At 56.4% G+C, this 13,392-nt stretch overlaps 4 protein-coding genes across 4 annotated transcripts; 1 reads left to right on the top strand and 3 right to left on the bottom strand.

Annotated features, from left to right (window-relative positions):
- Nucleotides 1-213: 213 nt before the first annotated feature.
- BESB_053070 (SAG-related sequence) lies at nucleotides 214-1,362 on the top strand (the record flags this gene model as incomplete). Its single annotated transcript, XM_029363742.1, has 1 exon — nucleotides 214-1,362. One exon carries the CDS (start codon nucleotides 214-216, stop codon nucleotides 1,360-1,362), a length of 1,149 nt encoding a protein of 382 aa, XP_029219665.1.
- A 1,639-nt stretch (nucleotides 1,363-3,001) lies between these two features.
- On the bottom strand, nucleotides 3,002-4,708 carry BESB_053060 (SAG-related sequence; the record flags this gene model as incomplete). The annotated part of the gene is made up of 3 exons (XM_029363741.1): nucleotides 3,002-3,177; nucleotides 3,331-3,347; nucleotides 3,555-4,708. 3 exons carry the CDS (start codon nucleotides 4,706-4,708, stop codon nucleotides 3,002-3,004), a joined length of 1,347 nt encoding a protein of 448 aa, XP_029219664.1.
- Nucleotides 4,709-6,157: 1,449 nt separating this feature from the next.
- BESB_053050 (SAG-related sequence) lies at nucleotides 6,158-7,309 on the bottom strand (the record flags this gene model as incomplete). The annotated part of the gene is made up of 1 exon (XM_029363740.1): nucleotides 6,158-7,309. The coding sequence occupies one exon, from the start codon at nucleotides 7,307-7,309 to the stop codon at nucleotides 6,158-6,160; it is 1,152 nt and encodes a 383-aa protein (XP_029219663.1).
- Nucleotides 7,310-10,134: 2,825 nt separating this feature from the next.
- Nucleotides 10,135-13,179, bottom strand: BESB_053040 (FFD and TFG box motifs protein; the record flags this gene model as incomplete). Its single annotated transcript, XM_029363739.1, has 4 exons — nucleotides 10,135-10,472; nucleotides 10,764-11,765; nucleotides 12,216-12,350; nucleotides 13,032-13,179. 4 exons carry the CDS (start codon nucleotides 13,177-13,179, stop codon nucleotides 10,135-10,137), a joined length of 1,623 nt encoding a protein of 540 aa, XP_029219662.1.
- Nucleotides 13,180-13,392: the final 213 nt, after the last annotated feature.

Genomic DNA, 13,392 nt, shown 5'->3' with positions numbered 1-13,392 from the left:
GCCCGCTGCGGCCCCAGGCATGCTGACAAGCACGCAAGTGCTAACTCCAAAATCCCGGATGCGACTGCATGCGGCTGGGCCGTAGCGTGCAGCGACACCTGAGGAGAGATACATCAATTAAATGGTCTCAAAACCGACGGCCTCCTACAGTAGCTTTGCTTGTCCATTTTGCTGTGCCTTTCTGTGGAGGTACCTCTGCTCTGCTAACCGAGCATGGCGAAAAGCGTTAGACTGGAACGCGCGCGGCGGCGGCGCGGAGGCCTCATGTCCAAGGCCCGCAAGCTCGTGGCTGCGTGCGTCGGAGGAGTGTTTCTGCTCATCACGAGTCGTCAAGTCAGTGTAGAGGCATTGGGCAGTCCGCAAGAGCAAACCCCACAGAGTTTTGAGGCGCCAGTTTTCAAGGACCACACTGCCACATGTAAACTGAGCAGTGTGTCCGGAGCTAGCGCCTCCGCCCAAAGTCATCTGACTCTTTCCGAGGACCAGCTCGCCGTTACGCTTGTGTGTCAAGGAGGCGGTGCCACCGCCGTACCAGACGGGCCTCAAACTGTTTGTCAAGAACTTTCAACCAAGAAAGAGCGGGGTACTGCCGACGACTGCACGATTGCAGAAAGCATCACAGGCACACCGGTTTCATTGGCGACGGTGCTCGCGGCGGACAGTCAAGCGAAGTGGGAAAAAGACACCACCACAGAAGGCAGTAGTGCAGTCTCACGGACGTTGACCATTCGTAACAAAGATCTCCCTCTGACTGACACCAGCTTCTACGTGGGGTGCCGCAAAAGTACGGGGGATAACGCTTCGAAATGCAAGGTGCCTGTGAAGGTCTTGGCGAGACATTCATCAGCCGAAACTAACATTGTCACCTGCGCATACGGGGCGAACAGCAACGAGTTCCCCGTGAATGTGGAAATCACACAAGAGCGGAACACACTGACAGTAGTGTGTGGGACGGAAGGTTCCATTCATCCTCAGGAGTACAAAACCCAATTCTGCGAGAAGGAAGACCTGAACGCGTGCACCAAGTCCTATAGTGAAATTCTGCCTATGTTCGACGAACAGTGGTGGGCAGAGGAGAAGGACAGTTCTGTCAAGCTGACAATACCGTCTACCCATTTCCCGACTCAGGACCAATCGTTCTATATGGGGTGCAGCCCGACCAAATCCGAAAATGAGGAATCTCAAGTCTCATCTGCAAGGGCGGCAGGGGATGCCGGGTCTGACACTGCTCTTTCAACGTGCAAGGTGTTGGTGACTGTCAAGGCGTCGGGCTCCTCCTTGTCTGCAGGCCCGCGCGTCGGAATGGTGACTGCAGTTTCTGGCGCAGCTGTGTTGACGGAAATCATTGCTGGCAGCTTGTGAGCCAGGTTGATACGATTCGTGTGTTTCATGCAATATGCGTCTCGCGTCTAGAGGCACCAGGCCGCTCAGGCTGCTGTGTCGACCGTATCCTGCAGCGGATGGGAGGCTCATACGAGAGAGGCAGGAGGTTCTGGTTCAATGGGGAGCAGGCCCGGACCTTGTGGGTGCGTTTCCCGCACAGCCGAGGTAGCGACGCACAATGTAGAAGGCTGTTCATCCGTTGGTTTAGACTTTAGCACCCATGTGGTTCATGTCGCTGCGGAAGTGTATTGTTTGTGATTTGATTCGCCTGAGCAGCTACGGCGTGCCTGGATGAGTGCTGTTTGTTCTACGGCTTGTTCTGCAGTTTCCAGCGAAGTCTGTCGTGTGGATGCACTCGCGCGTGCATCCAGTGACGAGTTTTTTGTATTCGCAGGTAGCCTGTTCTCTCTCACCTGATGGGAAAACCCCACCGTGCTTCCGCGGCGCTTGCTGAAACTCACATTCGATCATCACCCTTCAATTGGAAGGGATTGAAGCTAACGCCTATGTCGCCTAGGGCAGTTACTTGCCATGCTACACTTTTTGTTGGCATGCGAAACGATCAGCGTGCGCGAAGGTACCGCTGCCATAGCAGTCCCCGGACTCCCGAAACACTAGCGCGACCTCTGAGAGCAGAACGTGCATTGAGAGCTCCGCTTCGATTTGCTTTCGATCCCCACTAACGTCCAACAGCTTGCGGTCCTTCACTGAGGGCGCGCAGTGTTGATCTCCATTCCCTATTTTCCCTGTCTTCGGAGGTATCAGCGTAACAACTGCAAGATACAGAAGAAAACCTTGGACTGATGAAGCCACGACGAAGACGGAAGGCGCTTGTTCCAGGTGCCTTTTCATAGCAGCGACAGCGGAGCAAGATTTCGGATACATTCGCAAAGGCAGCCTCTTACTTAAAGGAACACATCTGTGTAGCCCTTAGCGGCAGAGCGTCCCAGAAATCTGCTGATCGAGGATCAGGTTTCCTAGCTTGACCAGAAGGCTCAAACGCTCAGTTCTCTTTCTGACACCCATGCAGCTCTCCTTTCCCCTCCCCCCCTCCCCCCCTGTGCTAATTTGAGTTGAGTTCCGCAATTTGTTCTGTCGATTCCCCTAAGGGCGGTGATCATCAGTCCTCACTTACGAAGACGGATAACAACTTCGAAAAACGACGCTGTCCCTGGCAACGCCCTACAGTCCGTTCAACTACACAACAAATGGTTTACCAGCACTCGCACGTAGAAGCACTGTGGCATCATTAGTATGTTGACGAGTTCACAGGAGGCAGCTTGGGGTCTACCTCCGTCTCAGGTCAACGCTCGGTCTAGCTGTACGCCGTCATCCTGCCACAGGCGCCAAAACTTGCTTCACTGTCGGTGCTACGAAAAGGCGGGAGGAATAAGCTGCATCCGCCTTCGGTTCGGGCTGCTCTTTCCTTCCCTTCTGCCCTCTCTATTGCCATTGCTTTGTTGATATCTCCAAAATCTCGGCAAATAGGGGAGGATTCAAACCCACTTCCGCGCTTAGCGTCCAGAGCCAAAGCCCTCGGAAGCTGCTGAGCGTTACTGCAGAGCAAAAGTAAATAGAGGCTGGGCTCCCAATGCATGCGCTACTCTTAGAGGTCAAGCTAGTGCCGCGACAATTTGGAGATGCCCATGGCGGCGCCACCCTCGCGCACGCCTGTCGTTTCGCGTGCCAACACTTGGTGCAGCATGCAGTTCAGTGCATCAGGGGAGATATGCATCAGCTTCAACCCCGTAAATGGGGAAGCGAGGACCGGATGTGGTTTTCCGGAACGGGCCCCTGAAACAAGGCGAAGTCCCACACAAGGTTATAGAAACCAGATCACTGTCAAAACAGAAAAAAGGGGCACTGGGTGCACGCATGAGCGCAGTCACGCGACAGATGTTGCTGGAAACTGCAGAGCAAGGCGCAAAACAGAAAGCACTCCCTTACTAGTTTCGTGCGTTGCTCTGTCGAAACAGATCACAAGCACAAATTGAATTCCGCAACGAAAGGGATTTACTGTTTCTTCAGCCTGATCCAGGTCAGCTCACTGTTGAACCAGAAGCTCCATCCTCTCTCGTACGAGCCTTCCATCTGCTGCCAGGAAACCGTCAATACAGTAGACCTGAGCAGTCCAGCACCACTATGGGCAAGACACACGTTGCCAGGCTTACAGACTGCCAGCAACAAGTCCGGTCAACAAGGCAGCACCAAAAGCTGCAGGTGCCACTGCGCCACCTGAGCCAGCCAACAGAGGCGACCCTGCTGCCTTGACAGTCACCAATACCTTGCACGTCGCCGGAGCAGCGCCTGACGCGTCACCTGTTGCCTTGCCTGCTGGCGTCTGCAAAGACTCCCCACCCTTGGTTTCAGTGCGAGTACAGCCAATATAAAACGACTTGTCCTGAGATGGAAAGTCAGTAGAAGGGATTGTCAATTTTGCTGAATTGTCCTTCCCCTCTACTTTCGTCCACCACTCTTCATCGAAGTTCGGGAGAATCTCGATGTAGGTTTTGATGCAGCCCTTCAGACCTTCGTCCTCGCAGTACTTGGTTGCGTAGTCGGTGGGTTCGATAGAGCCTTCCTTGCCGCACACCACTGTCAGCGTGTTATGGTCTTGTGTTATCTCCACCGGCATAACGGCATCATTGCTGTTAGCCCCGTAGGCGCAGGTGACAACGTTGTCTTCAGTGGATGAATGTCTCGCTAAGACCTGCACAGGTACTTTGCAGGCCGAGTGTGTGCCGCTGCTAGCAGAGCTTTTACACCCAACGTAGAAGCTCTGATCGAGCAGAGGAAGGTCGTGCTTCTGAAGGCTCAGCTTCCATGCCTTTTTCGTTGTTCTTTCTGCGGTTTGGGATTCCACCCATTCTGCTTTACTCTCCGCCGCGAGAAATGTTGCCAGCTGTACTGGTGCGCCTTTGCTTTCTCCGATGGTGCACTCGTCGCCATCCTGCTGCACTTCTTTGGCTTTATTTTCCTGACAGACATTCTTAAGCCCATTTGGGACGGCAGCAACTCCTTCGCCTTCGCACACCAGAGTAGCTGCGAGCTGGTCTACGGAGAGCGTCAGGTGAGTGGGGTCTGGAGCCGGGTCTGAGGCGCTCATTGCTTTGCCGACGCTTAGTTTGCATGCAGCAGTGTTTGCCTCAATCTTTGGAGACTCAACCTTCTCTGGTGCCCCCCTCAAAGGTCCATCCTGCTGCTGCTGTGCCCTGCCTTGTTCACTGGTGAGCAAAAGCATTCCTCCCACGCACATAGCCAGGATCTTGCGGGCCTTGGCCGTCAGGCTTCCGCGCCGCTGTTCCATTCGAATGCTTCTCACCATGGTCGAAAAACAGTGCCGTTGCTACCTTCCCAGAAGACGATAGAGGGGGAATACACCAGAAACACAAAAGTAGAAGGAGGACTTGTATACTAATACAGTGGTTACTCTCCATGAGTATCCCGCCGGTCACGGCCGCAAGGAGCGCTTGAACCGCATGCGGCCGCGGCCGACTTCGGCGTTTTCATGTGTCCTCCTGAGATTCGGGGTGTCGTTTACCTGAGGACAGATTGGCGGCTGTGAATTGTTCTACCAACCGAGTGGGACCAAGACATTATGTCATTTTCACTGTCTGCAGTTCTTCTTTTTTGAGAGCAGACGGAGACTGCGAAATATCCAGGTCCGCTGCCATACCGTAGACTCCAACCAACCACTGGATTGCGGTGGCTTGGCCTACACTCTCGCGATCATAAAGAGTGGCATGCGTCATCAGACGGTGGACGATCGACTAAAAAACAGCATATGACGTCTTCAAGCCTTTATCCACGCTTTACTCTGTGCATCTGCAGTCATCCTCCTGCAATAGTAGCATCTTGCTCCACGCGCGACGTTACGAACAAACGCCCGAACCAATCCAGCCCCTCCTCTTTTGGTCAGGGACGTCCTCCTCCTCATTTCACTCAGTCCGAAGTCATGCTTTATGCCTATACATCTCACAAATCGACGGATACTTCTCATGGGCGGGGGCCTTTCCCGGTAGCAGCTTGCATATTCTGCCAAAACCCGCAAGCTGGTCGCCGTTGTCGCACGCGGACGGCAGACTGAACCTGGGCTGCCGCAGCACCCACTGATTTTTACACGGCTAGTTGCAGCGCCTACATTGCAGCGAGTTCCCGCAGTGGCGTCTAGCCCTCACAACGTTCACTAACGCTGGTCGATGCGATTATTGACCAGTCAACCTACCTCGAAATAGTTAGAGAGGTCAGACGAATTATATATGCGGTTTACGTCTCAAGTGGAAATGTGGGCATTAGGCGTGCATCTTCAACAGTCACCGATGGAGAGAATTCAAGCAGACCCCAGATGGTGAGAGAGAACAATCATCTCTGCTTTCAGCGCTTGCACTGGACGCACATTTGAGGGACCGGGTCCTACGTTTCCTGCCCGAACGCACGGCAGAACATGCATCCAACATGTTGCTGCGTCCGTTCGGTTGGCAGTGCACACAATCCAAGCAATAATCCAGGTGCAGTTGTGTACAGACGCGAGCTCTGGGATTGGCCTGTCTGCGTGCGCCGACTGAGTGGCAGTGAGGTAAGACACCGGAAATGGCGCAGGTGCATACAACACTCACATTCAAGCGGAGGGCATGCTGCGTCTTGGATCAAACATCTCCACATCTGCAGGCCACGCCTCGTACCTAATTAGCACGAGAATAATGTGTGTGCCCGCACCTCCAGGACCGACAAACATGTTGCATAAAGCACCACCAGTCTCATATCGACACAACGCTCAGAGGGAACCAGCGAGAACCCCTGTCAACACAGCTGCGCCAGACACTGCAGCTGCCATTCCCACACCTGCGCCTGCCGACAAAGACGAATTCACTGCTTTGACAGTCACCAGCACCTTGCAAGTCGTCGCTGTTGCGCCGGACCCTCCACTGGCTGCCGCCACTGCAGGGGACTCCTGAGGTTCCTCATTTTTGGATTTGCTGAGTGTGCAGCCGACGTAGAAAGACTTGTCCTCAGTGGGGAAATCTGCAGAAGGGATTGTCAGCGTGACGGACTTGTTCTCCTCCTCTGTCCACCACTTCTCGTCGAACTTCGGGAGAATATCAACGTAGGACTTCGAGCACGCATTCATCTCTTCCTTCTCGCAGAAATGAGTTTTGTAATCCAGAGGATGAATGGAACCTTGCGTTCCACACACTACCTTCAGCGTGTTCTGCTCCTGGGTCATCTCCACCTCTACGGGGGTTTTATTGCTGGTCGCGCCGTAGGCGCAGGTGACAACATTCTTTTCGGCGGACGAGTGTCTTGCCAAGATCTTCACAGGTACCTTACAAGCCGAAGTTTCGCTGCTCCTACTAACAGTACCTTTCTGACAGCCGACGTAGAAGTTGTTATCTGTCAGTGGAAGATCGTCCTTGCTTAGGCTCAGCGTCCACGAAAGTTTCTGTATTCCCTTTGCAGCCTTGTCGTTCTCCCACTTCGCTTGACTCGTTGCCGTGAGCAGTGTCTTAAGTGGGACTGGTGAGCCTGAGGCGGATGCTCCTATCTTGCACTCATTTTTTTCATCGACCTCCACAGCTTTAGCTTGCGGATCTTGACAGACGTTTTCAGGCTTCGTTGGGACTCTGGTGGGCTGATCGCCTTCACACACCAGAGTAGCGTTGAGCTGTTTTTCGGACAGAGTGAGCTCCGGCAGTTCTTGTACGGCCTCACCTGATGAGCCCGTCAATCTACATGTAGCAGTGTTATCTTTGAGGCTCGGCTCCCCACTAACCTCCAATACCCGCCTCAAAAGCCCATCCTGAGGCTGTTGTGCCTCGACTTGCCCACTCGTGAGCAGCAGAACTCCACCGACGCAGGCAGCCAAGAGCTTGCGGGCGTTGGACTTGAGGCCTCCGCGACGCGGTTCCCTTCGAATGCTTCTCGCCATGTTCGAGTAACAAAGAAGGCAAACCTTCACAAAGCGGCAAAGCGCGAAACAAAAACTGGGGAAAACCCTATTTAAATCAAGGCGTTCACCCAATCCGATTTGATTAGTTTTCATGAGAAGTCTCGCCACGCCCTGCCGCCCGGCGCGCCTGCCCTGCATGCACAGCAGCCGGCCTCGAGGGCCTCACATGAGGTCCGTGCGCATGCCGAGGCTGCTTCATAGAGATTGACGTGAAGGCGCCTATTTCGCCGGCTGTCTGAGCTTTGCACTGAAGGTCTGACTAGTCTGTGGGTCCTCATGGCGCATGAACGGGAGTTTCTGCGGGACATTCTCCTTCACGGTTTCCGTGGAGCTCTTCCTTTTGCTTTAGGCTGTGGTACGGTACTAAAAATAAGGTAGCGGCGTTCAAGCTTGCGCCTTCTGCAGGGAGCAAGTGTTCTTCGCTCTTACGCCCTGTTCCGGATCGAATAGTGCCCGGTTCCAAAGACTACACTGCCGGCGAATATTGGTTTCAATTACCACATGGGCAGCGTAACCGGGCAGGGCTTCCGCCTGTCAGGAATTGCGGTCTTTTGCTGTCATTGCTAGTCCTTGAGGACCAACATCGAGCATGCCAAAGCGCCTATGAGCCACCGTAAGTCGTCGAGAGCGGCTCAGTATCTCCGAAGTCGCCTTCCGTAATACGAAGTCCTGCTGCAAGCAAAATCGCGGCACCCGCCCTCGACGGAGCCTGTCGGCGAAGCAAGTAGTCATACCAAGTACGCAGTTCTGCGCGACTCTTCCCAGCATGAACGAATGCGGCTTCTGCGTTGTCCGAAGTTCGCAACTGTCTGCCTCAGACGGCCAATTTCGTTGTTTCTCTTTTCCTCAGCGTGTGTGGTCCGATAGAAGGGTCTCCCGTGCATCATCGTATTTACTACGTAGTCAAGGCTGGTCAGCTTTAACAGCTCGTTGGACAAGAACTGTGAACAGGCGTAGAGTCGGTTCCTCACTACGCTGTTGTCGCAGACCCGCTGAAGAAAGCTGGTTCGCTGCGAACCCTGAACCGTTCGCAAGTGTTCAGCGTCAACCTCAGCTCTCTCCTCGCAGCAAAGAAACCACGAGCACGGCCTCCGCTGCAAAACCGTGCAGTTCGTTCAACTACACGCAGAAACTGGCATTGCCTCCACTCATACATAGTTTATATGTATAGATGTATGGGCAGACCGCCGGTTAGCCGCCACTATGTCGGCCTGAGCCCGGCCTGTTCGCTGTAGGAGTACCGCAACGCGAAGACTGAACAGTCTTGGTGTTCCCTGCTTTCTCTCCCGAATTTCCAACTAGAAAAAGGTTCTCTTGCTTGTTACCTCGTACCGTCTGTCCCCCAAAACTGTACGATTTCTGTTCTTTGCCGCTCGCGCGATCCGTGCATAATGCGAACTCAAGTAGTTGCAGGCATCCCCCTTCGTCCGCAGCCTTGTAGCTTCCGCTCTGGCAGTCGCTGCCTTCTGAGTCCCACAGTCCCCATCGTCTCTCTAACTGGTGCGAGGTCATGGTTTCCATGATTCTTGCACAGGCGTTGATTTACTTCTCAGCTCTCCTGTATTCTCCATTGGCACTTGCTCCTTCCAGGCAGTCACGAAGACGGAATCACTCATTTCTGAGAGTCTGAATCCCTTCAAATTCACGGTCTTCGCTGATTTCACTTCTACCGGCTCACATCTGTCATAGAGAAAACAGCCTTGACGCAACTGGTTTCTTCCCTCCTGCGCTCTCCCGATATCGCGACGAGGTTCTTTGCGCAGGCGCTATCTTTGAACTGATCTCTACTCTCTTGATTCCCAGCGAATACCAGGCGCCTCCTTCGTTCTAACACAAACTCTTGAACACCCGCAACCCTCCAGCCCCTACAGCCCGTCCGGTATCGTGTGACTCTTTCCCCTTGCATATTTCGTCGTTCTGTTGACGTTTCGTTCAAAAGAACTATGCAGTCTCGAGACTGCAAATGCGTTCGGCCTGCTTCCCGGCTCTAGCTAGTTTCTCACAATCGGCTGCGTGGAAAAGAGGTGCGTCAGCCATCAGCGGACGCCTTCGCTGCTCGTTCCTCGAGAAAGCGTCGCCAACTGTATGCGTGTTCACAATGCCCCCCTTTAAGCTGCACCTGTCCTTGAATAGTTCCCCGCAAACTTTGAAGATGAATCCGTTCGCTCTATCTCTTCCTTCAGCTGTGTTCACACCTTGCTGCCAGTCTCTTTGGAGTTATGAGAGTCGCTCTCTCCTGTGACACGCGCCTCTCTTTCCCCCCTTTCCACTCCAGAATGAGCACTCCGATTCGTGACGCTGCCTTCCTGCACGGCTCTCGCTTTGAGAGGGAACCTCACGGCACCAGTCTCCCCCTTGCCGGCCTCCGTCTTCTTTCATTTGCCTATCCCGTCGGCTATGTCTTCGTGATTCAGTTACTCTGCACAGGCGCGATGCACACGCATCAGACAGTCATCCACCTCTCCACACGCGATGTCCGCACACCGCAACTCCCGGCCGTCGATGCTGCATTCAAGCCCTTCGCGTCTTCAGCTCTCAAGTCTTCCGCGCCCACGACGCGCCTTCGAAGTCGAGGCCCGGTGCCCTCCTTGCACCTGGGATTTCTTCCAGCAATTTTTGATCTCCGCGCATGCCTCCTTCGCTCGCGCTCGGAACGCTTCGCTACTACGTCCCCCAGCCCGTCCTCCAGGGTTTCGGGGCGTAGGCGCGCAAGGATCCTTCGGCTCGCCGTTCACAGCAGCTGGGTGGCCTCGATCCGCGCAAGGGGACACGAGTTTCTGGATCGCCAACAGAACGGTCTTTTCTTACATTCCCTCCGACATGTGTGTCCCGCTGCGGCCTCTCCCGCCGCGTCCCCGCCGGCCACCGCGTCGTCCTACGCCCACGCCGCCCCAGCCCTGCATGGGCCTGTAGTGCGCAGCCTGCGAGCCGAAGGTGCTCACGTCGAGCTGGCGCTGTTTCTGGCGATCGAACCGCTCCTCCCGGCCCTGCTGCTTGTCTAGGGCTTCACAAGAGATGGAGTCGAAGAACGACTCGTTCTTGTCGTACGGCTTCTTCTTCTCCGCGCTCCCGGACTCTTCCGCACTTTCGCCAGCCCCTTCGCCCGCCTCCATTTGCTGCCTCTCCTCAGGCGGAAGCGACGCTGCGCAACCAAACACAAAAAACGCGCTTTGGATACCAAAGGAATTCCGACGCACAGAAACACACGGCTCCGCTCCGAGTAACGCAACGCGCATGCCCAAAACTGCCACGCCATTCAGTCCTCGGTACATGCAAGTGCTCCAACGCGCCACCTCGCATGCAGTTCACACCCGAATGCGCGAACGAATCACAAGCCGCTAGCTCTTTTCTTCCAGGCCCCACCGATCCCTTCTGCTTCCCATACGCGTCGCACCCCTGCGTTAGAGCCTCGCGTCGGCTCAATCTTTCTTACTCGGTTTGGCGAACTGCTTGTTCATGGTCTCGAAGTCGAAGTCCTCGGCGGTCTCGCTCTTGAGCTGTGCGTTCGGGTGACTCTTGAGTTCGCCGATGGGGGTACGCTGGTAGTAGCCCCTGCGTCCCTGCCCCTCGGCACCGCCGGCGGGTCCGGCTCCAGGCGCGTAGTTGTTTCCGTAGTAGCCGTTCTTCCGACCGCCGCCGCCGTAGAATCCGCCGTAGGAGCCCGAGCCGCTCCTGCCGCGCGCGCCGCCGTTGCTGTAGAAGCCTCGGCCTCCGCCCTGCTGGCCCTTCGGCCCCCGGAAGCCCCCGCGGCCCGTGCGCCCTGCGGCCCCGCCGCGCCCGTAGCCCGGGTTCTGCTGAGCCGCGAAGGCGCCGTCGTCGCGGCCGCCCTTCAGGCCTGTGCCCTCGCCGTTCAAGGCCCCGAAGTGCATGTTCTGTGGGCCGCGCCGCCCGTTCTGCCCGGCTGGTGACGGCACGTACCCGGCGCCTGCGTCCCTGTGACCCTCGGCGGCTCCCGTGGCAGGGTACGCCGGGAAGCCCCCGCTCGAGGGCGCGCCCGCGGCGCCCAAGAGCGGCGGATGGTGCTCCCCACCGAGCAGGGGAGACGAGGCGCTTCCCAGTAAGCCGGGCGACGGCGTGGCGCCGGCACTGCCGCCCCGCGGGCCTGCAGAGGCCCCGGGGACGCTGGGCTCCAGACCGGCGCCCGCGCCGTGGAAGGCCGCGGGGTTCGCCGGCAACAGACCCTGGTGGGGAGTCGCACCCATGAGCGACGGCGAGGGGACTGTCCCCGCGGGTCGCGCACCCGCACCCCGTCCCACGCCGCCTGCGGGGTCCATGTACATCGCCTCGGGGGACGAGAGAGGCGCAGAGCCGTAGCCGCCGGCATTCGCAGGCCCAGACACCGAGACAATCGCAGGATCCGGCGGGAAGGAGCTCAAGTGGCTCACCAGCGACGGGTCAGGCTCGGAGCACACCGTCAAATCCTTGATGTCCGAGCCTGAAAAACACGCAGGCGCACGAGGGGGCAGGCGAAGAGCATGCATCACGGCATGCCGCGGGGGGCGACGAGGCTATTGCTGTGAATGCCGCGAGCCTCCTCGGTGTTTATGTGAACAAGATGTGGATACGCTCTCAAGTGATACATATATCTACGTAGAAGATCGATCTCATGCGCTCACCCATGCACCAACACGCCACCTCCAGACGAGAGGCATATCTGCATCTATCCATGCGCGTCTGGATGCACGCGATTCGCCTTCCTGGCACGTTTGTTTCCGCTGCGCGTTCCCCTCCAAGTGCATGCTTCCCTAGCTCTGGCTGTGGCCCCCGACAGACGCACAGCGAACGCTCGGGAGCGCCGTTCGCCTGCTGAGCGACCCGCCTCTGGACTGCTGTCGCATGCGATTGCTGAACTGTCTAGGGCAGCTTCACCGAATGCGTCACTCACCTTTGAACACAATGCAATCGTAGACTTGAGGCGACGGCGGAATATCCTCTGGATGGCGCCTGCCCTCAGTCCCAAGCGACCGCACCATCCGGAGGGTCACAGTCGCTTGCTCCGCGTTGATGGAGTGCAGAATACCTGAAAAAAATCGAGAAAACGCGGAACAGGAGCTGCTGGCCTGCATGCTAGTTCCCCTCACAGAGCGTGTCACGCAATAAGCACGCGATTTCCTTGAAACCGGCTGCCTCTCCACAGTTTTTGAGTGTGCGCGTTTACACCACCCCCCACACACGAGAATAGACACAGAGAGCGCGCATCGATGAAGACTTTGGAACGCGGATCCTGAGCAAGAATCTACAGAGGCGCTGGCAAACTGCAGTTGGGGTTGACTCTTCCCTTGGTGGAACAGCGAGCGACTGCCAACTTGTGCTGATGGACCTTGATGTATCTAACGAACGGGAAGTCTTCACGGGAGGCGCAGCCTCGTGACTACTGAACTGCAATTTCCTGAAAAAGTGGAATCTGCTTTGGCACGGTCACGCATCCACAACCACACCTCAGCGTACACAGGAGCTGCTGCACACCGGCAGATACACACGCGACCACAACCGTATATCCACATATTTATATATATATATTCTTCTGGGAAGTGCATGCGCCCTTGTCTCTCGCGCAGTATTTCGCTTCCGGACGTTCAGAGCTTGCCGGGCTCGAGTTAGCGAACAAGCACACTGTCTACGCTATTCGAGCTGAGCCCCGCATGCATGCGCACCGGTTCGGGCGGCTCACGCGCCAGGCTCGCGCAGCCGGGCGACTGACCTTCGTAGCGAATTTCGGTGTTGGAAATGAGGGAAATTTGACTGCCTAGGTAAGGGAGCTCCGCGCCAGGGCCAACATCGGCCGGTCCGCCAGCAGACGCGTCGCCCGCGCCTGCAGAGGGCGCGGAGCCGAGAGGTGCTGCTGCCATGGTGGTGTTTTCGAGGAAAAATGGAGAGGAGTCGAGAAGAACTCTCCGTACGGGGGCTGACGGGCCAGACGAGCGCAGCGACGAGACAGGAGCAAAATCCGCCGATCCGCCTGGCAGACGACAGCACGACAGGCACTCTCCCGGCGGCGATGCAACAACGAGCACAGGAGAGACAAACAACGGGGAGGGAGAGACGCTGGCGGGGAAGGTAGG

This window comes from Besnoitia besnoiti, chromosome IV (assembly GCF_002563875.1).
Source record: "Besnoitia besnoiti strain Bb-Ger1 chromosome IV, whole genome shotgun sequence".
In the NCBI taxonomy this organism is placed as follows: domain Eukaryota; phylum Apicomplexa; class Conoidasida; order Eucoccidiorida; family Sarcocystidae; genus Besnoitia; species Besnoitia besnoiti.
This window is presented reverse-complemented; position numbering and strand designations above follow the sequence as displayed.